We start from the raw sequence: 26,210 nt of genomic DNA, 5'->3' as shown, positions 1-26,210 counted from the left end.
ACTTCTGAATTTTTCAAGTATGCTCTGATATCAGAATTATATCTGACTGCTGTTTAGACAATCACAAGAAAGTTTCATAATAATCATCATCTAATTGCTTATGGTCCAGATTACTGGAAACTGACTAATTCTTGGGGATGATGGCCAGAGGAAAGGAAGAGTAGAGAGACGTTCCATGAATTGGTTATTAGGGTGGTTCAGAATTTATTAAATAATTATTAATAATCCCCTTTATATTGGATGTGCATATAATCACCCTGGGGAGGGGAGAGGGAAATAGGCTTTGCTCTCTACTGAGATACAATCAGCATTCTGTAGAATATTCAGGGGAGAAGCAGCTTTATAGCTGATTTTTTAGGTATCCAGTAATAAACATTTGTAAGTAGCAATAGTGAAAACAAATTAAGACATTTATAACCAACTAATAGCTTTAAAATATCAAATCTGAGTAAATATGGAAGAGGGGAGTCTTTAAGGTTTATTTCTCCCCAAGACCCCAGTCCCAGCCTGGCAGAGAACTGACTGCACTCCAACGTGGATGCCCCGCCCCCACATCTCATAGAACCCATTTCGTTCATTATTTTTGTAGTTCACAAATAATAAGTTGCTAACATCCAGCCCTTACTCACGTCACAGTGAGCAATGATTTCTGATTGCAATATTCTATTTCTATACCAAAACTTAAGACTGTGTTGTACAGTGATTTAGTAGCAAAAGCAACAAGGCTCAGACACACTACTCGTTAGATGACCTTGAGCCACTTACTTAATCTCACGGATTTTAAAAGGGAAGAATTATATCTTCCCTTTGTGAGTGAAGGAATGTTGAAATTGTTACATCGTGTATGTAAATTATATAGTACAGTGCCTGCTCAATAAATAATACACAGTAAATTGTAAGCTTGTATTTTTGTCTTAATACAGTGTCTTCCTAAAAATTCTCCTTTAAAGAGACATATGCAATTCACATAATAAAAAGTAGACTAGGCTCCACATTACCTTAGACCAAAGGAGCTTTTAGCACCTTGATGAAAGGGGATGTTATTTGGCCAACGTCATAATTGATTTGATCACAGAAGGGAAAGAAGAGCAAGGGAAACTGATCAGGAGCTGGCAACCTCTGCCAACCTGTGGTCCAGCTAGTTGGATGCTACAGTAGAAATATACCCTGATCTCTCTCCCACTCGCAATACTTCTCCTGGTGGCGCCACTGGCCAGGCTGAAGCCAGAGGTCAAGGGGAGCCTGGTTGATACAGCCCGGAGGGAGGGTCAGCCTTTGGGCTCAGAGCAGTGAGGAAGGTGGACAGTGGCCCTGGAGGGCAAATAGAGAAGCCCTAGCACAATTATTTAACTTTGTTTACTTAGGTATGCTACAGTAATTTTTATTTGGCCTTTTAATAAAGGAACACAAGGTTTTATTTACTCTACAGACATTTATTTACAGTATGTAGTAACTATTTTTGTTTAAAAAGGCTCTGGAAATTTGGGTATATATTCATTCTTTTTCATCTTATTAAACACTGCTATTCCATTATATCACAGTGTCTATCCAAAATTATTTTTACTGCCCTGTTTATAACAGATAAAGCCTAATAAAGACTGTGTTAATGTAGCACTTGAATATTTTTATTTCTTTCTAAAACAATGAAGAATCAAAGACATGTTAACAAAACATTTACTCTTGTTAATATCGACATGCCCAGATCTTGGAAGAAAAGAAAACTGGGGGGAGAAAAAGACTAAGAAATAAAGGGAGCATAAGCATAAGTAGAGAATAGTATTGTAATCATCACCAGGATAAATGTAGAACTATTGCAGAGCACCACGTGTGATGCAGAACAGCCACTCAACAAGTGAAAGAAAAATTGATGTTAGGATTACAGAAAAAAACATAGTTTAAAAAAAAACAACTTTGAACCACATACACATATGCATTTAAAATAATGGCTTATTTAAGAACACCTGAGGGAATGTTCTATATAAACCCCATCTCTAATATACATATTAGATACACACATACATACATCCATTTTATATTCAGAATGCTATATGCTCTGACCATGAGTCCTCTGGCAATATACGCAGACAGTAGTTTCATTTACAATGTTAAAAATGGGAAAAATGGAGGGAGGGAGTTACAGCTCTGATTATTTAGTTAATGCAAGCAGAAAAAATAAACATGACTTTGCTTAAATTGCCAAAATAATACCCCCAAAAATCAATAATTGGGATCTGATTACTCTAATTAGATAGCCACACAGCTTCAGCTCACTAAATATTTGCCAACTGTCTCATTTGAGATGCAGGTCTTGCCATTTGTCAGTGTCAGTATATCCCAAAATATGAAGTACAACATATACTCTGAATAATCGTTTTATAATATGAATTACTGAATGATATATGCTCTGTTGAATCCTGTATGTTAAAATGTCTATTATCTTCAGAGTTACTTTCAAAAGACAGACTTTTAAAACTAATGATTAAAGTATATGTACTATTCACAAGCCTGGAGATGATTTTACATCATTAGACTTCTGCATAAATATGCTTCAATAAGCAATTAAACCAAAGGCTCCGGTTTGCATTTTAATCCTCCTTTTTCTCTGTGAAGTCATCGCAATCATGTACCTTTGATCTTGCAGTCATTTCTGGCACGATATTCAGATATCACAAATGAACAATTATTACTTAATAGAATGGAATTCAGAGACAATGGAGTCTAATGAAATGGGGCTTTGTTTTAAACAAAAGTGAAACGTTTTCTAATAGTTGCAAAGAAAGAGTTCTAAGCACATTAAAGAAATCAATTTATGATCTGAACATCTTGAGAGCTTTTCTTAATGGTCTTCTAGACACCAAGCAGTTTAGAATTTGAAATTTTTCTTGGAACAGTAAAGGCTGTCTGTACTTGAGAGATTGTTTCTATTTTTTTACCCATGTATTGTTTCTGCTCCTATAGGCTGTTCCACCTCCCAACTTTGAGATGCCAGTCTCCATCCCAGTGTCCAGCCATAACAGCTTGGTATACAGCAACCCCGTCAGCTCACTGGGAAACCCCAACCTTTTGCCACTGGCCCACCCTTCTCTGCAGAGGAATAGTATGTCTCCTGGTGTAACACATCGACCTCCAAGTGCAGGTAACACAGGTACGTCCTCATGAGAACACAATGTGAGCAAATCATTGGAAGGAGCCTCTCTTGGGGAAAAAGCTATTTTATCTACAAGATCTTGAGTTTTCGAGTTTTCCATTTGTTATACTCCTTCACCACTAGGTCTTCAACATGATAAAGCCTAACTCCATTTGCATATCTTTTGAAATCTTTCATAATCTGCAAATTATCTGTTCAGCCTCTCTGTCACCAATCTCCTCATGTGGCTATATTTTAACCATATGGAAATATCAAATATCCTATCTCCATGCTTGGCTTCTGCCCTTCTCCTACCTAAAATACCGTTTCCCCTCTTACATCTCTCCAGACACCCCTTCTATGAAACCTTCGCCTGTGTTCCCTTATAGCATTTACCCCACAGAGTTATTATGTTGTTCAATTTTTATTTATTTATACAGGAACTTACTTACACCAGAAAGAATTTTAGGCAAAAAGGAAATATCATAGGATAGCATAATTTATAAGAAGTGTGAAATAAAAGCAAAACTAAGTCAGAAACAAAGTTAAGAGCGTATCTTAAGGACATACATGCCTGCCATAAATTTCTTTCTACACTTCTAAGAGATCCTTGCTGTTGACCAATGTACAGTGTCCCAGAGGGAAGAAATTATTGCTCAGGAAAAGTTCAACCATTATTACTACTCAAATCAAGCAAAGCACATTATGATGTATTGTATTGAATATGCGTCCATTTCCCCACTAGACTTAAAAACCTTGGAGAGAAAAATGTCCTCCTGATTTGTCAGGCTCACAGTAGGAACTAAGTAAATGTGTATTGAATATAACTAAACAAATCCTTCCTATTTCCAAAGGAAGTACCATGCAAGTAATTGTGTTTGTAAGTCATGTACGGGAAACCATTACATATTTACATTTTATTTTTTAAAAAGCACACCATAGGAAAATTTTAGGCACACATAACTGGATTAAAAGCAACTTATTCACAAAAGAAATGTTTTAGGGTCCTTAACTATCTACCTTATAATTAAAACTAAACGTATATTACTATTCAGTACAGAAACTTGATATAGAAAATACAATAAAAATCAGTCAGAGGAAAAAATCTTGATAAATACTGAGACTAAAAGATGTAAAGGGCTTCATTATACCATTCTCTCTACTTACGAATATGATTGAAAGTTTTCATAAGAATTTTCAATATTCATGTATTCCTTTCAGATCATACCCAAATGCAGTTGAATTTCCTATTTGATGAGTTCATGTTCATTCATTTTTTAAAATCTCTTACTTTATTTCCAAAATATTGTTCAATTGAAAATAATAAACATTTTCTTAAAATGTAATGAACATTTTCTTCTAATTCCAAAGCCAGAACCAACTAATAATTATAGAGTATCACTTAGAAACAATTAGAAAGTAATCTAGCTGATATTCTATTCTTTTGGCTAAATCTTATTCCTTAAAAACTAACAGTAATTATTATGTTAAATATTTTATTGAAACATCCCAATTCTCATATATAAACATTGCCAGATTTCAATGTATTTTCTTAAGTTAGCAATGAAGAAGCCTAAATTTCTAAATTTGAGACCAGTGCAGCCTATTTTATTGTGTCAGTAAGTAAAATCCACATAGTAAATGAGGTCATTCACTGTAGGTAGATTCATGGAATGAACAAAGTTCTTAACAATTAGCACTGCCCAAAATTAATTGTATAAAATATACTTACAAAGAATTGAATATTAGATGCATGATTATTTGAACATAATAGTAAACTTTACTCTTTTTTTCACTTTCTATAGAATCCTCTTAGGAAAACCTAGACTTGAAAATAATAAAAATTCAGAGACCATTCAAAGACGGGATTTCTTAAATGTAATTTTTCTTAGGAAAAAGAGATTCTGTAAAATGTCAGCAATTGAATGTATTTTTAATGTCTGAGCACAGCATGTCACAATAAAACAAATGTCAGCCATGTGACTTACATAATTCTTCACAAATTTAGGACTCTTGGGAGAGGACAAAATATTGAGGTTGCTAAAGGTAAAGTGTGTTGTTCTGTGGGCCTTTAGCCTTTCTCCTGTTAATCTTGCTCTTTAATCTGTAGGTGGTCTGATGGGTGGAGACCTCACACCCGGTGCAGGCACCAGTGCAGGTGAGTGGAGACTTCTGTGCTACAGTTTATATCATTTATATCATTGTTCCAGATTCCTTTACTGGGAGATTTGCAAGAAGTTAGTCTTTTGAACAAAGTTGAGGGATCTGTGAGAAGCATGGAAAAATGACCCCAAGAATTTATTTCTAAAGCACTTTTCTGAGGTGAGAGTGGCTAGATAGAAAGTTAGAAGAAGATTGTTTATTAACTAGAACTTAATAAAACTTCAGTGATTTAACATAATCAGAGAATTGAGGGTTTTTATCAAATCAATTTAACCCTAAATATCATTTCTAGATGCGTGAGTACCTTAAGCAAGCCTTGCTATTTGACGTCTCGATTAATCATTTCACATTAAATGTGAATCACTTTCTACCCAAAGAAGTACCAAACTCCTATACATTTCTAAAGGAGAATTTTTTTCCTAAAGAAAAGGAGGTAATGAGATCATAACCATTCAACAACAATTTAATAAAATAAAACCACATTTGGCATTAAAATGAGTTCTTAGAGAATATGACTATAGTGTACCCCCCAAAAGCCCCTTCAATATATTTCAGCTCTTTGAGAACTTCTTCCATTAGGACCAATTAACTCATAGTCACACTTCTCCAGGGTTCCTTATTAATTCATATTATTGTGATTATTGAGATATTGATGGCATTTTCAATGCAGAGGCAAAACAGCACACAATACCTTTTAATGCTAACTGCAGTTCACTATTGGCATAACAAGTAACCATGGTAATTCCTGCAAGCTGGAACATGCTATACATTTAAAATAGTAGGAAGCAAGCTTGAATGACATGAGGTTGTGTTTGAAATGTCAAAAAATTCAAATTTACTGAAATAGCCATGGACAGCCTAATTAAAATATTTTGCCAGCGCCAAATATAATCATCTGCTAATTATAAGAAAGAAAATAAAGAACATTGTCATATAAAAGCGTTTTACAAATACCCATTTTGGGGGTAATGCTTCTCACTTTTGATGTTGGCTCGTCACTAATTCAGTGAGTAATGAAGAAAAAGTATTACTAGAAGTACACAGTGAAGTAATGAACAAAATTGATGGCACTGCATTCTATTTTTAATCTTTCTTTTAAAATTAGAGTCAGATTAGTGAGTAAACTTAATGTCCTATTTTGCTGGATATTGAAATGAAATGCTCATTTTTCCCTTTAAAAAAAATTTGTGGCTTATAGCCTCAACATTACAGAACCAGATCAAAGCCAGGCCAATGTTTCTTGGATTCAAGTCTCTACCAAGAACTATAATTAAAAAGAATCAGTGGGAACTAAGCATTGGGTTGTCACAAATACCAAGAAAAAGATAACATAAGAAAAATAGTTTATTTAAAATGTCATCAGAATTTTATATGTAACTTGACAAGTGTCCTTAATATTCATATGGTAAAGGACAAGAATAGCCTAAAAATCTTTAAAGAAGAACAAGGTGAGAAAGAGATGAATACTTTCTGTAAAATTATGGTGCTTAATACAATATGATTTTGTCACTCAAATAGACAAGGTGCCCAGTGAAATAGAATGTAGAGTTCAAGCCCATGCATACAGAGAAACTTAATATTTGTCAGGAGTTGCATTGCTGATCAAATGGGGTAATAAAATGATGGTGGAATAATTAGTTATCTGTGTAGAAAAGAATAGAATTTAATTCTGACCTCATTCCCTAGGCTGGATTAAAAACTAAATGTGTAGGGCAGCATTTTAAAAATTTAGAAGATGGCATAAAAGAATATCCTTAAGACCTGAAGGTGGAGAGAGTGTTCTTAAACAATATACAAAAGCAATTAAGAAAAGAGTTGATAAATTTGACTCCTTTAAAATACGAAACTCCTTTTATAAAAGCATACTGTAAATAAAGATATTTCCAATGCATATAGCTGACAAAGGGTTAGTTGCCACAGTATATAATGATTGCCTAAAATTAAAGAGAAAAAGAGAAAGAAAGAAATAGCTCAGTAACAAAAAAACAGGCAAAGGCTTTCCTGGGGGTATGGGGGGGGGGATGAATAAGTGGAGCAAGAGAATTTTTAGGGCAGTGAAAATACTCTCTGTCACCATAATGATGGAGACATGCCATCATACATTTGTCCAAACCCACAAAATGTACACCACCAAGAGTGAACCATAATGTAAGCTATGGACATCAGGTGACAAATGTAGGATCAGTACAGATTCATCAGTCATAACAAATGTACCAGTTTGGTAGGGGATGTTCATAATAAATGTGTGGGGGCAGGAAGTATATGGGAAATTTCTGTACCTTCCCTTCAATTTTGCTGTGGACCTTAAACTGCTCTAAAAAATAAAGTTTTATTTGGGAAAAAAAAAAGAAAGAAAGATGGTTTAGATATACTCTTTTATCCAGTATCTTGCTGCATCAATTTGCTTGCTGTAAAGGGAACAGCCAATAGTGGCAATGAATTATTCGAACTAGTGAAAAACGTGGAGTGGGGGTGGGGGTGGGGGGGGCATGAGTTACTCAGCTTTGATGGAAGTGGCCTCTTGTTCCTGCTTAGCAGCTAGAATGCTTTAGAATCCTATATTGAAACTGAGAAGTATTTGGTTGTTCAATTATGCTGTCATTGTCAATTCCCTGACAGTCCGCTAAGTTTAATGGCCCTCCAGGGACAGAGAAGACGCTCAATCTTGTAAGCATAAAAGTTAGCCACATATAGCTTATAGTATCATTGAACTAAAAATATCTTACAAGCTTAGCAAATTCATCCTCCTACTTCAGGACCTCTGCTACAGGCATGAGACTCTTCTATTTGAAAAACAGTAGAAGCAAACAGAAAGAAAGACATGCCATTGCTCCACCCTCATGACAGTAAATATTATATACTTTTTTAAACTTTTATTTAAGTGTGTTTTTCCAGGACCCATCAGCTCCAAGTCAAGTAGTTGTTTCAGTCTAGTTGTGGAGGGCGCAGCTCACAGTGGCCCATGTAGGGATCGAACCGGCAACCTTGTTGTTAAGAGCACCGCACTCTAACCAACTGAACTATCCGGCCTCCCCAATAAATATTATATTTTGATGGTTGTATCTTGTAGTTATGAACATATAATTTTCACAGTTTCTGTATAGTTGTGAAACAATTACTTCCCCACTTTTTAAAAATAGAGAAAGAAGTGCTTTCCAACTCTGATGCCACAGAACACCTGTTGCAGATGCCACTTAATCTTGAGCTTAGCTGTCATGTCCTGCTCACAAGCTCAGCCGTCTTCCCTTCTTTCTCATGCCGGACAGTATCATATGTCAAAGCTGAATATATCTGTGCTGATGTCAGAGAATCACATAACACCAGGGGGAAACAAGGCCAGCCAGAGTGTCTCTACATTTTCAGAAAAGAAAACTAAAGCAAAATGGACAAAAGATATCTTCCAAATTTTGAATATTGTCATTGAAATTCAAGGTCTCAGATCAACTTAGAAACTCTGAGGCCGAGTGGCAAGACTCTGCAGTTAAGTTAAATAATTTTCAGTCTTTGTAATTTTTGTTTTCAAAATCAAATCACCTCAACTTGTAAAAAAGGGATCGTCTCATGAGGGAAGGAAATATAACCTTTACTGTGTGCCTATGAATACCAAAAGACCAAAGAGATAAGCATTCTTTTTTTCAGCTCTGCTCAATCATAAAGTATGTCTTTCCCATCCAGTCCCTGAACTATGCCTGTCCCTCATCTCATCATATGGCAAGTCACCTCCTCTGCCACCAAGGTATTTTCTAAATGTGCCCCTTTTCTCTCCATTCCTATCCCACTACCCTAGGTCAGTCTTGTACTAATGCCCCAGGAATGTTTCTAGAGCCCCCTAATTCATCTCCCTGCTTCACATTACATCCCACTCCAGTCTCCCCATGACTGATTAGTCTTTCTCAAAGCCTTAAACTAATTGTAAGTCATCATTCACATGCCTAAAATGTAACAATGGCTTCCCAACTCTCTCAGAATCAACTGTGAGTCTCATCTCTGGCCCAACCTACTCTCCAGTCTTAAACCTTCTTACCTCTGCCACTGCCATCAAGAACCCTGCACTCCAACTCTAATAATAGCAAACACTTAGATTGCTCTCACTATGTGATTCACGAAAAGTAACATTTATTCTTGTAACAGTCCTTTCACATAGATGTCATATTATGCCCTTCTGGAGATGGTGGGACTGAGGTCCAGAGAGGTTCAGTAATTGGCCAAAGTGGGACCCCAGGCAGTCTGTCTCCAGAGTCCGGGCTCTTCACTGCTGTATTGTGCTGCCACTTTCCAAACAGTATCGAGGCTGCTTGCCTTTCTGTATGCATTCCTAGTATAAAGGAAAAGTTGATTTTTATACACATAAAATTGTAATAGTATGGATGAAAAAAATGGAAAGAATACTTCAAAGAAAAAATGTAATTTTAAGTACAAAACGATGAGCCCTTGATCTGTAATTCACAAAACTAATGTAGTCTTCTGATACTGTGTACAATGAATAGCAAATTAATTATTTGATTACATGGCTGAGCACCACTGGACAATAAAGTTTTACTAACTTCTCTAACATACTTAGTGGAAAACGTAAAGAGCTGATATATAGCAGTAAATGGAATGTGGGTTGGTATCTCAGACCATCACAAATCACCTCTTAAAACACCGAACCTCTTATCACTCAAATTGAAGTAATTTCAAAGATGAAGGCAAGTGGTGATAAAGAAGTAACGGGATGGAGTTGTACTCTCGGTGTAAGAGAAATATACAGCAAGTCATTATAACACATTAGTAATAGTGACATTTCTGGGTTTCAGTTGACAGTTACTCATCCACTACTTAATCCTTTCCTCTCAACAAGCAAAATGAAAAGTCACTGCTCTTAAAAGTACATTTTGTCATATCTCTGCACATTAAAGCTTTTAACATGCTAATTTTAGTGGTTATTGATGATTGTAAGATCAAGTTCAGTTGAGTTTTCATAATTATTAGATTTAATAGAAATAACCATTAACATAGCAATACCTTATGTTGGATTATTCACTGTCCTATTAGTACTCTTTGTTTTCACTTTGATATCATGGTTTTTATTGAGTAGAAAGTACCAGTATGCTCAAGGATTTACTGATTCATGATTGAGACAGGAGACAGAGAGAAGAGAGACAGAGAGAGACAGAGAGAGAGAACCTTTAGGAATCTCTGAAAATTTAAGAGAATTTTACAGTCTACATAGCTATTTGACAATAAGGCAAAGGAGATTTATGTATATTGGTTAATAATTTTAATTGGCATTTATTGTAAATTAGATATAATTTTATGTAAAAAGAAACTAACAGCTGTTTCTTTATTTTGATTGTCAATTGTTTACTATTTTATGCATTTGGTTGTCAAGCATTGTCACTTCTAGAATTCTTAATTTATATCAGCTAAATACATGGAGATTTGATGTACTGCTGTGGATAAACCACTGAGCAGTGAAAAGGAGACCTGGCTTCCAGACTCTTAAAAAACTCCTAGCAAGACCTTAGACTTAGAACCTTTAAACTGAGTATTCACGTTGGGGATAAGACACAAATATCTTTTTTTTTTTTTTTAAGGTTTTGTTTTTTAATTTTTTTTATTTTTTATTGGGAAATATTGGGGAACAATGTGTTTCTCCAGGGCCCATCAGCTCCAAGTCATTGACCTTCAGTCTAGTTGTGGAGGGTGCAGCTTAGCTCCAAGTCCAGTCGCCGTTTTCAATCTTTAGTTGCAAGGGGCGAGGCCCACCATCCCATTCGGGAATTGAACCGGCAACCTTGTTGTTGAGAGCTGGCACTCTAACCAACAGAGTCATCCAGCCGCCCCTCGGGCAGCTCAGTGGCAGCTCGTTATCTTCAATCTAGTTGTGGAGGGCACAGCTCACTGGCCCATGTGGGAATCGAACCGGCAACCCCATTGCTAAGAACTTGTGCTCTAACCAACTGACCTACCTAGCCGCCCCAAGACACAAATATCTTTAGTGTCCGCTTATACATGATGTGTTATGATCATATAATTATAAAACTTTACTTACATGACTTCTCTCGAAATTCATTTAGCATTGAAAAAGAAAATTTTATGATATTATAAAATAGATCTAAGTGAGGAGAGGACAGGGTCATACAATGTTTAATTATTCTGTACCAGTATCACTGCTTTCCAAGTTTTTGTTTTTGAGACTACTTATCAAAAATTTCTCAGCTGACTTATCTTATCAGTCAAAAGAGACTTCTCTGAAATTCTTACCCAGTGATTTAAAATATGAGTGAAGTGGTTAAAAATTTAGCCTAAAAGGATTTGCTTTAACAAGTTTACATTTTTGTTGCCTAACGAAACACAAATTCAGATTGCAATTCTCAAGAAAGGGTGCCGGAGGGATATCATTTAGTTGCTCTCAAATAAGAAAACTACTTTTGTTAGTATAGAAATACAATTTTATATTATCTTTTAAAATATTATTAAGCAGCATGTGAAAGATACCTAAATTAATAGTTGGATTCTTGTTTTGAAAGTTTTATTCTGTTAAATTGAATTGTTCTGAATAAAAATTCTGAATTTATTTTCAGTTTTACCTTGGGAGTTCACCCAAAACATAAATAAAGATCCAACAGCATTGCTTTATTAATATCTATGAAATTAAGTAACAGTGATATTTTTAACCCAAACCAAGGTTATCTAGATTTATTAAAGAAAAGAAAAATACCTACTCCTCTAGTTGGATGATATACAGCACGTGATACACGGTCACTGCCAAGAAAATCAGTGTCTACTTTCCATATACAAGACCTGAAAAATTACTAAAAAAGGAGTCCCTTGACACCATTCTCTAGGGGTTAATACTGAACTGAGAGAGGCAAGTCAAAGAGAAGACAAATGAATGTTACAGGCTAAGTCAGGATATCGTAGACTCTGCTTTCAACCTCTTTGGCTTGACTTATTTCTTAAGAAGTTTGATCTCTGGAGGGAAAAACAAATCTTCAAATTATAATTTCCTAGAGAGTGTATTAGCAGATTTTAGAGCCCTGGGTATATTATGGTTTCTGATCTCACAAACTATGTTGTTTTTTATCCCCTAGCCTTCTGTTACATTCAGTAAAGCAATGTGAAAATTGGTCTCTTCACTTATATCTCATCAATTTAACTTAGGAATGTGACTGATAATAAAACTTTGGACATTTTTAATATTAATTCAAGCAGTTACTATTTCCTTCTAAAACACTAGTTTTACTCAACTTTTTTTTCTCTTGGCAGTTTTTTTTTTTCTTTTTGGTACACTATTGTTTTCTCTCTTCCCTGGTTTTATCATCTCCGTAAGATTTTAGTTGGAGATAACATGGAAAGAAAAGCTCTTTAAACAATCATCAGTGATATGAAATTGCACATCAACAGACAGCAGACGCTAAAGGAGGGATGTGGTTAAAAAACCCCTCTTTTGGAAATCAATTTTTTACCTACCAGGGACTTTTTAGGACGTCAAAGCTGTCGGCCAAGAGTATAATTTGCTGTTTTTAGACAAACCTTTGCCAGTCACTTAAATTTTACAGTTAGACTTACATAGTATGTTTCATTTAAATTTCAATTCAGAGTTACCGTCATGATACAGTCTCATATTTGAAAGATCAAATCAAATATATTCCTTTAGTTTATTTTAAACTAAAGGAAATTATTGTACCAAAACTTTGGGTAAACAATTTCAATTTTAAAAACTATAGATGTGTCCACTGGGTGTAAAGTATTCACTGGGTTTATTTATTATTGCTCCATTTCTGTTGTTTTAACTGAACTTAATATTTACTTGCTAACTGTTTTACTAAACACTCTGCCCTCCTTTCACAATGTCTTGACCTTAGAGTCCACTTACCACCTCCAGTAATGGTCAAGAACTGATTCTGTTGTATTTATAGTGGGGGGGAACCCTGCTATAGTTAATATAGGTTATGTTAATATAGGTTATGGTTAAGATAGGTTAATATAGTTAATATAGGTTATGATAGTAATAATAGTGAATCCAAATCTATGGTCAGTTTACGTATGCAGATATGATAACATTAATTAACATAACAATCATGAAAAAGGAACCTTTAGTGTAATATTAAGCAACTCAAAGAAAACTATAAAATCTTGAAGTAAAATGTTTGCTCAAGCAATAATTTGGGAAAATATTCCTGAGGCAAATATTCAGAATAATAAAATAACCAAGGAAAATATAGGATGTACAAGTTATATTAGGGGTGACATTATTGCCCTTGAAAAGTCTGAGAATTTCCTGTTGCAGGATTGTTGTGAAAATGAAATCAGATAACCAACGCAAGGCACCTAGCACTGATTCTACCCCAGAGTAAGTGCTTGTTAATAAATGTTAGCTGTTGTTAGTATTATAATTATTTATATTTTTGATTTTCTAAGCAAAAGATAAAGCTTAGTTTAATGCAGTTCCAGTGATATTTATTCAACGTGCATGCACTAGTAGGCTTCACAGAGATGTCTGTGACAGCCTCTACCCTCAAGGGTGGGAGTAAAGACGATACGTTAATAAATCTGAGGCAGAATGGGAGTGCAGTGCAGTACAGTGCAACACATTTCACTTTGAACATTATGATCTTCTGATGTGTTTGCAGCAGTTGTGTAAAGGTTAAAATCACAAGTGATTATTCATTCTCTTCTGTCACGTTCTCTCTAATTTATACTGTCTCAATATTTTTGTTTATAAAAATGACTGAAAGAATGAGCGATTGTGTCAATAATGAACACACCCCCTCATTTTTAGCAAAGAGACAGCCCCCAAAATCACAAGAAGTGAACAATTAAGTGAGTCATAAATCTATCACTCATTGTTAAGTGGAATTTTTTGAAGATAGCAAGGTTCAATATCATTTTTGTGGTGCAATTAAAAACTATCCCTTCAGTAAATCAGGACTCAAAAACAGAACGATATTTTGAGTGTCTTTTTGTACTGGAAATACTAGATTGTTAATTTCTTCCTTATTTGCAAATGGAGCCTGTATTCAGAGACAGGGAAGATTATAAGGATGCATTCTAAATAGGAAACATCTGGCCTTTGTAATAATGTAATGTGTTTTGGAGTCAAATCCAAACTTTCCCACTTACTGACAAGTTACAGAAGCTCCCTGAACCTCAGTTTCCTCATCTGTCAAAAATTGAGATGATCCTGCCCGACCCACATGACTGTTAGGACAAATGAGCGAGTGGCTTGCCAACACAAGCCTACTTTATCACATGGACTCTTGATCTTTAGAGAAAATTTCTATCTCACAATCCAGAGCTTATTGTATGTGCTGAATGTTTAAAGTTCAGTATCTAGTTAGCAGATAGACTTGCTTTCACAAAAGATACTAAACAAAACACAGCCAAGAAACATCAAGGACAAGTGGGGTAGATATGAAATCCATGAAGGTCTGGTTCAACATCAGGGTGACATGGTCAAGCAAAAGAGACAAGTCCTTTTTAGAATGTCTGCTGCCCTCTGACTGGTACAGCCAAAAATAGCCTTGGCTTTGGTGTATTCTTGGGGTATTTTTTCTAAGACTACACCACAAAAGGCGCTGAGGTTTCACAGGAGTTTCTTCTTAGTCTGACACCATGCATTATTGTATTATTTCCCTAAGAAACCCCCAGATAGAATGAAGACAGTTTTATGTTTAAGGATCACAACCATAATCATAATCAGAAATTTGATTTGCCCCATTCTATAGTAGACATACTGAATTTTTCATCATTCCCAGATTTCTGACCTCCAGATGTTTTGTGGTTGCCTTTTCCCTTAGAGCTATCCCATGAAGAAGATCTCCTTTTCCCTAAAGACAAAAACACAACAACTACAAAAAAGAAACCTGTGTTTCACAACAGCTGAATAACTTATAAGTCCTACCACTGTTAGCAGGATTTCAGGCATTCAGGTCAAAGTGCATATAGGGCTGAAGTCTAGAAGGTCATAATATTTTTCCACTAAAACTATTTTAAGTGTGTCACTTCCAGTAGAGTAGTGGGTTGTATGAGCAAGTCTACTGCATATAATTTCAAAGCATTTTCTGTAAAAAGACATAAGCTTATTTGAGGCACCAAACAATGCCCTGATATTGAAAACTAATTTATCTTAAAACCTTAAAAAAGTCAAATATAAAACTACTTGACGGTAATGGGCATTATAATGTATGACATCTCTAGTTTAACAAGACAAGTATGCTTGTAAATGTTTTCAAAATTGTTCTAATGAAAGAAAAAAGAAACCTAGATTGGTAAAATATTTTGCTAAAGTAAAAGCAGAAAATCAATATATCAGAAGTTCAGCTATATGTTCAACTTAATGTTTTCCCATGGCTTTTTGCTTCAAATTCCCCAAAGTAAGATGTCGTTAACAAATTACTAAACAAAGTAAATTTTATACCCCTATATATTAGAAATTATTTTCTAGATAACAACTAATAACAGATACTATAAAATACTGGGCATTTCACTACTGTGTTAAGTGGTTCTGATGGAAGATGGTCTCTTAAATTGACAATAGGCAGGTAAACATCTTTACCCTCTGTTACAGGAGAGAAGAATATTGACTAAAATACTACAAAATCTCTTTTTCAAAGCATATTTAATCATCCAGTTGAACAGCACACGAAAGTTAAACAATTGCTCTGACATTTAGTGTAGTTAAACCCAGTATTTCCTGTTTGTAAATATTTATTTATCCAGAGAGAGACCAGAAATATGGTTTTGAACATCACCATTCTGTGCCTTCCTATATATAAGGTCAGCAACTTCTGAACTAGAGCAGTTATTTATGATGGCCAAGTGGGCCACGGAAGGTGTTTCTCAAGTTTCCACATCACCTCTGGCACAAGAGGACCTTTAGTCTCATGTCTCTTTCAGGTCTCACACTTCATTTGTATTCTGTAGTGTTAGAATAAGATTTGGCATAGAAGGGTTTTCAAAATTTCAAAGTGTGTTCGACTCTCAAGGAGCAGGACAGTGTTGTACTTCAGAGTATGGACTCTGGACACACTGCTGGTTCAAATCACGGCTCTATCAGTTGATCGCTGTTGGACATTGAGCTACTGGACCTCTCTGTTCTTCATTTTTCTCATTATGTAACCCAGGGAGGGTATTAGTATCTCATACGGTTGTCATTGTGAGGATTTAAAGGTCTTTTCTATCTATGTGTAATAGCAAACACTTATATAGCAGTTACTAGGTGCCTAGTACTTTTCAGGGTACTTAATGAGTATGCTTTATGTAATTACTATTGTTGCTAAATAACACTATATAAAGGGTATGCTATTATTAATATTGCAGCCGTCATGATGGCTGCCTCAGGTGAGTATGTGGAAGTCTCTGATTCAGACGAATTTTAAGCTTCTTTCTCACTTACGAAATCATTACTTAGCATTGAGAAAACTAAAGCTAAGTGTGGTTGGAGGAACTCTGATGGAGATCTCATGACTAGAACTTGGATTGATCTACTTTATTTCTTTCTTTTGTTCTTGGCTCCCCTCTGCCCTGTAAATGTTCGCATCTCTGCTGCCTCGTCGAGACCTCATTCCTCGTGTCCCACGGCAGGTGCATCCTAACTACCTTCCCGAGCAGCACCCGAACCCCCTTTAATCTATCATTTCCACTGCCACTATTATTTTCCTCACACATGGAGTTAACGATGTCATTTACCACTCACAAACTAACTCTGGCTGTTCAGTTTCTATAGTATGAAGTTCAGTATAAAATTAGCATGACCTGAGAGGCTTGTCTTAGCCAAGCTTACTTTTCCAACTTCTGAAAATTTCATACTCTAAAACATCCAGTGTTGCATCTTCATAGAAATGTTTGTTCTTCTCAAAGATCGTCATGACTCTGAGATTGCTCCTGCATTCTCTCTCTGCAGGAAGTCTCCCTTTGAACCATCTGATGAAATCCTATTCAGTCTTAATTGCCACCCTTTCACCATTCTTTTTCCTAGGATCTCATATAGCCCATCTTTTGGTAGAAAGTTCCGTGTGAGTAAATTACTGTTGAGATTTATCTTGGTATAGAGACAACCATGGCAATAAACACTTGTCAGTGTAGAGGAAAAGATCCAATGTCTAAGCATTTTCTTTTTCCTTAGGGAAAAATTCTGCTTTATTTGATTCTACCACTTGCAGTTAGCTAAGGTAATGTGCTTTAAAATGATTAATAGGTGTAACAGGTGAAAAAGGAAGCTTCAATTAACTCTCTATAAACAAATTTAGTGGGTGAGCACTTGCATGATTTCCTGACTTGCATATTATATGGTTGATAAGCAGTTTGTCTCAATGGTGTACTTGGTCATCGGTATGTAATTATTATCTCAAGAAAATTTTCTCAAGTAGCGTAAAGAGGAGAGTCCCTCGATGTTTGAAATTAATAAGTTACTCATTACATTTTTCAGTTCTCATCTCACATTCCTTCAGTAACTTAACTTTTAGTGCCATTCCTGAATAATTCTTAATTTTTAAGCATATTTTGTGTATCCATTTTGTGCTCACTTGAAACACTTAAAATGCTAGTACTCTACGTAGTATCCCTGCCTCTGATTTCAACAGGATCTTAGAGGAGAGTGAGTTCAAAGTGGGCTGAAATGGTCTGAACGGCATCATGACATAGTTAGGACATTCGCTGATCCTTAAAAAATGAATTTGCATCAAACAGGAGGGCAAACACAGGTTATAGAACTGTTAGAACAAAGACGGAAGCATTTTCAGAGGACCATGTGTTTGGCTATGGCCTTTGGAAATCACGTTAGATAGATAGAATGGGTCAAACTCTGCCGAGTCCTGAGAGCCACACAGGGCACTGACTCACCAGTGTTGCGTGTGATCTGAAAAAGGAACATGATGGAAGCAGTACTTTAAAAAGATTTCCCTGGGTAGGTTGGGACTGTACATTAGATTTAATATCACAAATATGCACATAAGTTTGCCTACAGCTTAAGGAGCTCTCAATCTTCCTGAAGTCCATCTTAAGGCCCAGTGAAGAACTGTTCAACTAGAAACCAGGGAACCACATGGGGGTTATTGAAAAACCTAGTCAAATGGTGATGAAAGCCAAATCAGGATGGTGGCAGTGGACATGGAGAGAGACATTTTTGAAGAAAAAGTAACAAGATTTGGTATCTGATTGGATATAGAGTTGGAAGAGGAAAAGGGAATAGTCAAAAGGACAATTTGGGAGACTGAAAAAAAGATTGTGCCCATGAAAACATTAGCCTTGGTCCATAAGGACTAGTTTCTGTTTTATGCATAATAGCTTTTTATATGCTTGTATTTATAACTGAAAGTTCCAGAAAAAAGGAAAAAAAAAAAACTGGTGAAAAGACTCATAATGTCTAAATATCCAAATAAGAGAAAGTTTTAGAACTTTGGGCTCAAAGAGAGCTGCGTGCTCAATTGAGCTCTGTGAGACAAGGCAAAATGTCCTCCTTACTACAGCTTAAGCCAGGAATATGTTCTTTGAATTTACAACTTCTTAAAATAGGAGTCAATAAAAAAAAAAAAAAAGCAAGTGTTTTCAAGTTAACTGGAGAGAAAAAAATTTTTTTTCTCCTAACACCACATTTCAAGTTCTGTATATTTATACTAGTTTAATATGAGTGTTTAGAAACTTGTAACCAATTGAGGTAGATTCCCTTATCCTTCATCCAAATTATATCGTGAATGCTTAAATTGTTTTATGTTATGTGAAACAATATTTTTAATCAAATGAAACTATAAAACAAACTGACTCTAAAGTTGGTCTGTTCTTCATTTTCTTATAATCTATAATCAGGAAATCCATTCACTCATGCTTTATAATTTTTGTGCTTTTAAGTGGTCCAGGGAATGTGACATCTGTATACAGTCACATCTAAATTGATAATTGTTCAGGCGGAGGATCATTTTAAAACATAGCATGAAGCAAGGTTGAATCTGTATATTAGAAGGTTATTGCGAGGTAGTGTTTCCCACCTCTCTGACCCTGGACTTTGAACGAGACTGTTCTGTATGGTGAATTTATCGTATGATAGGACAACAGCCTCAATACAGGCCACAGCGTTCAGAGTGAGGAGGAGGCCGTGGTTTCCGAGCTGGTTTAAATGCAGGCTCTTCTTAGCAGCAAACCACACGCATGTATTCATCATTGATTTTCAAATGATAGGTTTCTATATCACTGGTTTAGGATCCACAGTCTTGCATTCCTGAATCTATATTATGCCAGAAGAATAACAACTTGGTGGCTGGAAACAGAAATGGTTATTATACGGCTCCAAAATGCTAGCTGGCACAATATGCTAAAAAGAGCAGAAATTCGCCGGTAAAAGGCAGAATTTATTTGTTCTTAAAAATAACTTGATGCTCTAAAAATATGAATTTAAGAAGTGTCATCGTGGTTCACAATATTTTACATGCAGTATGTAAACACCTTAAAATATGAGTAATCTTCTAAAAATGGCATAATTTCCAAATAACAGGAAATATTCCAAGAGGAAAATAGAATGCTTTTCAAATCAACTTTTTTTCATATTTAGGCATTTATTGGATTAAAAACTAAAATGTATGTTTAGTTGTTTTTTGTTTTCCCTACTGCTGCCCCAAGTTATTGTTTAAAATGTGAGTAAAAAGATGTAGGCTTTGTTGGAATTTCTGAGTTTACTGTAGAAAATGTTTTTAAAAAAAAAACAAAAAAAACTTTTCTCAGAGCCTCCATGAAGCATTTCCATTTTCGCACACTGGCCCAGTGCTTTTCATATCACAGGACAACACATTTTATGAAGCGGTTTTACTTCCTTTTAACAAAATAACTCCTCCATGCAAACCAGTATCAGCATCTACCAAGCCGGGGTTTTAGTTTCTTCTGATCTACTCAAGCTTCATTGCACTGCTTAACTGACGTTTTTTTCCCCCTTCTTTTGAAATTACCCAGCTAATTTTCCATTTGATTGTTTATTTAAACCAGACCTCACGCAGACTTAATAAATAAGTGACATATGTATTTAGTGTGTCAGTCTGGACTTCAGCCGACAGAAAAGTATAGTGCAAATTTTGTCTTGGTTTTTCGGATTCCCTTTTTATCCAGTAGAATCTATTAATTAAAACTGAAGTCCTGACAATAATGATTCAAACATAAAATAAAGTCCTCACAATAATGATTCAAACATAAAAGAAATACTCAATATAAAACTCCTCTGAGCATTCAATTTTATCAAGCATTTTTCTATGAACAAATTCTTTGTATTTCTTCTAGTGATAAAAGGTAAATATATTTGTTTCATATAATAACTTTTGCCACAGAAAGCTGTCCAAAATAACTGTGAAGGAAAATTTTGGCTTTCAACATATTTGCTGGCTTTAGAGATTTTAGCTAATCTTCGTGAAGTTTATTATAGAAGAGGAGTTTATATACAAATTCAACCAACATTTTTTAAGCAACTACTGTGTACTCAACACATGTTTGGTGGTATTTCATTTGTTTTATTTTGGGGATTTCCCCCCAGTAATATGGAGAATTTTATGCATAATCCAATTGACAGATTTAGTCTTGTAGTTATTTGTTATATATTCAACCTGTTTATTCATGCATAAAATGAGACAGGTAAATGAATGGATATGAAGAACAATTGTTCTCTGCACAGTGTGCCTCAAATATATTCTAATTCAAAAGATGTTCCCATAAATATCTCCTGAAATACACCTGTACTTTGCCTTCCCAATTCTTCATCTCTAGCTTGGGCTATCACAATAGTTTCCAGACTGGTCCATACCACCAGGCCTCCCTAATTATAGGATATCCTAATGCACATAGATCATTCTGTCCACGTAGAGGCCTGTGTTCCTTCTGCTCTGCAACCTTCGTGGATCTCCATTTCCACCATTTAAACCCAAGCCCTGTTAGACTGCAATTCCAGGTCTCCATAGCCCAACCTCCGTGTCCCTCCAAAGGCTCCAACACTCCTCTCTTTTCACGGGTTCCCTTCTAACCAGGTTCCTCAGTGTCCCAGACTATGCTCCGTGAATTCCCTCCTCATCCTTTTCCCAGTGCCCAGTCACAAGCCCAGTGTATTTTACTATCTCTTCTCTTTTTTCAAAGTCCACATCAATTCCTGCCTCTCAGGTGAATGTTTATGATTTAATCTCTTCCCTTCTGGGAACTCAGTAACGCTTAATCTGGATTTCTCTGTGGGGACTTCACCCTAGGCTGCGTCGTCTTGGTTTGTACGTTTTGCACGTGTACATATTGGATTACCACAGAGGAGTTTCAGGGCCTTTGAGAACTGGAGCCTGGTCTTTGCATCCCCATTGGATAGCACACAGTACCATTCGTCCTGGGGTAATAGATATTTGTGTTTTATGGGAATGATGGCAGTAGCAACGAGGTTTGACTCACTCCTTTAGAGAGCTTCAGAAAATAGCTGTTTAGTTTTCCAGCAAGAATAGTTGAATCAGGTGGTTGGTTTCTCGTATTCTCCAATCAGAGGCAGTGGAGGAAGCCAGCCGATGACTTTCTGCCTCGGCTCAGGTTACATCAACTCCCTCGTAGTTCTTCCTGCCACAAAGCAGTATATTTTGAATTATGAGACATGCAGACCTCCAGATAGCCATTTACTGTTAGTAGGGGGCTAAACATCAGAGACCTAAGAAAATCCTGTCAGTGTTCGTGTTAGATGGCTATTCCTGTGCCTTGGTGAATCAGCGTTTTCGTGGAGGCATCATCCTTCATTTCAGCTCCTGAGAAGGAGTCCTGCTTTTTGAAGTTCTGTGTGTGCAGGAAAGCCAGCCTTCAGGGTCGTACACTGAACTTAGCAAGGAGGGCAAACGAGACAGAAGAAAACCATAGGGAGAAATCACTCAAAGGAAAGGGGAACTGAGCAGCAAGCTGGGTAAGAGGCTATTCTTCCTGTGTGTCCTAGAAATTACCATCTTGCTGGTGTGCCCTTTCTTCACTTGAGGACACACAGACACACAAAATAAAACCCAAACCATTGAACTGAAAGAGTGAGTCACTCCAGCCAGGCCTCTGCCGAGCCGGTCAATTAAAGTGCAGGACCAATTTTGTGCTTTTCTTAGACCTTGAATGACTGTCTGACTTTCTTCCCGAATTTTTTTAATAGGAAAAAAAGTATATGTTGATTTCTGAGCAAGTTGATGTATATAAACTGTCTTCTCATTAGAAGTTTTTAATCTTCCTACAGAACACTATTAAATAACTGATTGGGTTGCTCTTCACATGGCAGTTTCATCAGTCATCCCGTAGACTTTCAGTGTCTGTTATTTATTGCATGTCTTATACTGTTAAGCTTTTGTTCTTAATCTCATGTTGTGTATTCTCTAAAAACATATTTGAGTCTGGATTTCTTCCTGAGTGCTTTCTTTCATTGTTTTGTTTTAACAGGGAATGGGTATGGCAATCCCCGAAACTCACCAGGTCTGCTGGTCTCACCTGGTAACTTGAACAAGAATATGCAAGCAAAATCTCCTCCCCCCATGAATTTAGGGATGAATAACCGTAAACCAGATCTCCGCGTTCTTATTCCACCAGGCAGCAAGAATACGATGCCATCAGTGGTAATGACAACCTGCCTTTTAAATAAATGTTGATAATGTTTTGTATATGTTTTGCTCTTTTTGTATTTGTCTAACTTTATGAATTACTTATGTGCTCCCAGAAAATTAACACATCAGTGCTGTTGCTGGAGCCCTCTTTGTATTTAGCAATTATTTCTGGTAACTGGTTCACATTTCCCTTTTCCATGTGAAAAAAGAACCAACATCCAATAAACTCCACTACAGTACTCGTGTTCTGGGGCAAAGAAAACATTTCCTTTTAAGGGCTCCAATTTATAATTAGAAAAAAAATATATTACTTATTACTCTGCTTATGGGACAGACATATGGTTCGACCAATGGTAGAGTCAAATTCACAGAATGAGGTATTTCATAACAGATTTTTACAGTATTGAACTAGTTATGTCCTTAGAGTGCTGACAATGAAAAATCTTTTTTCATAATTTCCAAATGAACTTTCTCCTGTTAATTGGAATTCTTTTCTTAGGTATATTGCAGTGATAGTGTTCAGTACATCACATGCCTGTACACTGCCTCAATTCATCTTTCTATGTATGTGCTTCATGCAAATAACTGCCTCTCAAAAGCAAATTGTTTTCAGATCCTAGGCATTTTGAAAACAAAGGTTACATTTTACGTAAAAAAAAAAATACGTTGTGGCACTTGTAAGAGTAAATAAATTAATGTGAAATAGAAATATAAATAATATCTATCTCAGCCTCTATCATTTTTCTTTCTCCTGGGTTTGCAGTGCTAAGATGAAGATGATATTGTGGAACTAAATTCAACAACAAAGAGACTTACATCAGTGTTCTCCAAATTAGCTTTGCTTAAGCGCGAGAACATTTAAAACCAAGATTCAGTAGACAAATTTAGATCATTTTGCAAACACATTTATTTTTTCCTTTCTGTGCTCTGTGGCAAGCTTCAGGGTAAAACAGTCCTGCAAGCTGATTAGTTTATTATGGCACAGTGCAGATTAATTTTGAATATCAACCAAAAAAAATCACATAATATGCAACGTTCTCTTAGGAAAAGACTGGATCTAATAAATAAAACCTCCCACAGGGCCATAGCCAAGCAGTGTGGGCCATGCATGGCAGTCTGTCTCTATCAGCAGATTTATCCCAAGTTCCTTAAAACTGATTCTTTCACAGGGATTCTATGAGCGGTTGGTCAGGTGCAATTCCCCTTCCTCCAGCAAGTGGGATTTGAAAAGACAATCTTTTTTCCCCCCAAAATGTGATGGTGAAATAATGAATGTTGAGACGGTGACCTATGCTGAAAACTGGATAGATTGACTTTATATTTGAGACAAACAGCTCATTAAGGGAAACAAAGAATGTCTTTGTAAGGAATTATCTTTAGAGTCTGGTTTTTAAAAACTATTTAAACGGTTGTGTGTATCAGAAGATGCTTTTTCCTTGTGTCGAAAAGATTTTGCCCGATTATAAATATTTAGACACTAATTTATAAAACTCCTTCCCCATGCTGTCAGTCTGAGGATGTCGACCTGCTTTTGGTAAGTGGTGAGCGTGCTTCCCTGAAATGGCCTAGGCAAGGAGAAACCTAAAGCAACTTTTAGGTGGAGTGGTAGCTCTAGTAAAATAGGAAGATTTTGGAAGTTATCATTGTGTGTTAACAGTGATTATATTTAGATACTATTAATTTCAGATATCACTCAGAGGTAAAAAGTATGTCAGGTTATTTATTTTTTGGTCTCAACTTCTGCAAGTGAAGGCCATGTTTTAAATTTATTTTAGGACTTAATTCATAGTAAAATTCTAACACACACAAAATGCCTGATATTTAAAACCATGAAGATACTGTTTTCTAAGAAATTTAAGCCTCATGATCTTCAAATTTATGTGATTCTTTACTCTCCTTGCTGTAAAGAGTTAAATGTAAATGTTACGGCTTTGCCATCTAGTTTAAGGGAAGTTTAGAAGAATCTGAAAAAAGTGGTCAGAGCACCACCTTCTGGTCAGAATATCACATGACACCCTACCCATCTGCTCTGCTGTATATAGAACTGAGAATAAAGCCACCGTGGCTGATTTCATTTTTTTTTTAAATTTGCATTTGAATAAAAATTGAAACAATGGAAGTACAGTATACATATTTCATCAGTTTTCAACATAGTCTGTTTTTACCCATAATAAAGCTATGGTACTTGTTACTAGTTCAGTTGCCTAGGAGATACTGATGTAATGGGTTACTATGGCAACAACTGGTCTCTTGAAGGATTGTAAATGATAGGGTTGGCAGAGTTCATAGAGACACATGTTAAATGATTAATTTCATGAGATTTGTACCAGGTTATATTTTTATGTGCAAAATTAGTACTGAAATATAATATTTTTAACTTTTAAAAAAATTCCACCAGTAATGTCTTTTTATTTACTTTAAAAGAATCAAAGGATAAATAACTCCCAGTCTGCTCAGTCATTGGCTACCCCAGTGGTTTCCGTAGCAACTCCTACTTTACCAGGACAAGGGATGGGAGGATATCCATCAGCCATTTCAACAACATATGGTACCGGTGAGTAGCTTTGCCATGTTCAAATAGTACATGAAATACTTTTTATTAAAAAGCAAGATGAAAAAGATAGTACCTTTTTAGTCTGTTAGGAGGTTTTACCTAGTATCTGTGGTGTCCAGAGCAGTATACCATTACCTGTTTGTTTCTAAGACAAAGTGAGTATCCACATTTTTTTTAAGTGACTGAAAGTTTTACTAACCCAACCTGAGTTCAGTATAGAAGAACAATTTCAAGGAAAATGAGCTGTTATTTCTTTGATGTAATAGAAAGCTCACTTCCTTGAGATTGTTTAAAAAACATATGTATGTACTGTAATACCATATTGTAGTTTTAATAAACTAGAATTGCAAGCTGTACTACTTCGAAGCTTTCATGGAATACTTATTTTTTGGTATAGTATATCTCTTTTAAATTAACATAGTCCCTGATGTTTTTTTCTCCTTCTTCCCATCCCAAAAGTAAAACAACGTATAATGATCATTAAATAATGCTAATAGAATATTTTAAAAATCAAAAATGTTTCTTCTATTCATCACCTGGCAATTTCCAAGTTAAACATTTTCCCTGACCTTTATTTTTTGATCTAGAGTACTCTCTGAGTAGTGCCGACCTGTCATCTCTGTCTGGGTTTAACACTGCCAGCGCTCTTCACCTGGGGTCAGTAACTGGCTGGCAACAGCAACACCTACATAACATGCCGCCATCCGCCCTCAGTCAACTGGGGTAAGCAACATTATTTCTTTTATAATCCACTTTTAGAATGCATTTTTAAATGACAAATGGCAATCTCTAAAAAATGTGATCTAATGTCCCA

At 35.8% G+C, this 26,210-nt stretch overlaps 1 protein-coding gene across 29 annotated transcripts in view; it reads left to right on the top strand.

The window, feature by feature from the left end:
• Positions 1–26,210, top strand: part of MEF2C (myocyte enhancer factor 2C) — a 168,131-nt gene that overhangs the window by 131,801 nt on the left and 10,120 nt on the right. For 17 of the 29 annotated variants that reach the window (XM_033110076.1, XM_033110069.1, XM_033110067.1 and 14 more), the window contains 6 exons: positions 2,959–3,145; positions 5,238–5,285; positions 22,682–22,854; positions 24,353–24,376; positions 25,267–25,396; positions 25,984–26,119. In XM_033110076.1, the coding sequence (XP_032965967.1) occupies positions 2,959–3,145; positions 5,238–5,285; positions 22,682–22,854; positions 24,353–24,376; positions 25,267–25,396; positions 25,984–26,119 (698 nt within the window). The remainder of the gene's footprint in view (positions 1–2,958; positions 3,146–5,237; positions 5,286–22,681; positions 22,855–24,352; positions 24,377–25,266; positions 25,397–25,983; positions 26,120–26,210) is intronic. The other 12 variants (XM_033110080.1, XM_033110091.1, XM_033110079.1 and 9 more) reach the window with 1 other exon arrangement.

This window comes from Rhinolophus ferrumequinum, chromosome 7 (assembly GCF_004115265.2).
Source record: "Rhinolophus ferrumequinum isolate MPI-CBG mRhiFer1 chromosome 7, mRhiFer1_v1.p, whole genome shotgun sequence".
NCBI lineage: Eukaryota > Metazoa > Chordata > Mammalia > Chiroptera > Rhinolophidae > Rhinolophus > Rhinolophus ferrumequinum.
Note: the sequence above shows the minus strand (reverse complement) of the source record. Positions and strands in the feature narration are given on the sequence as shown.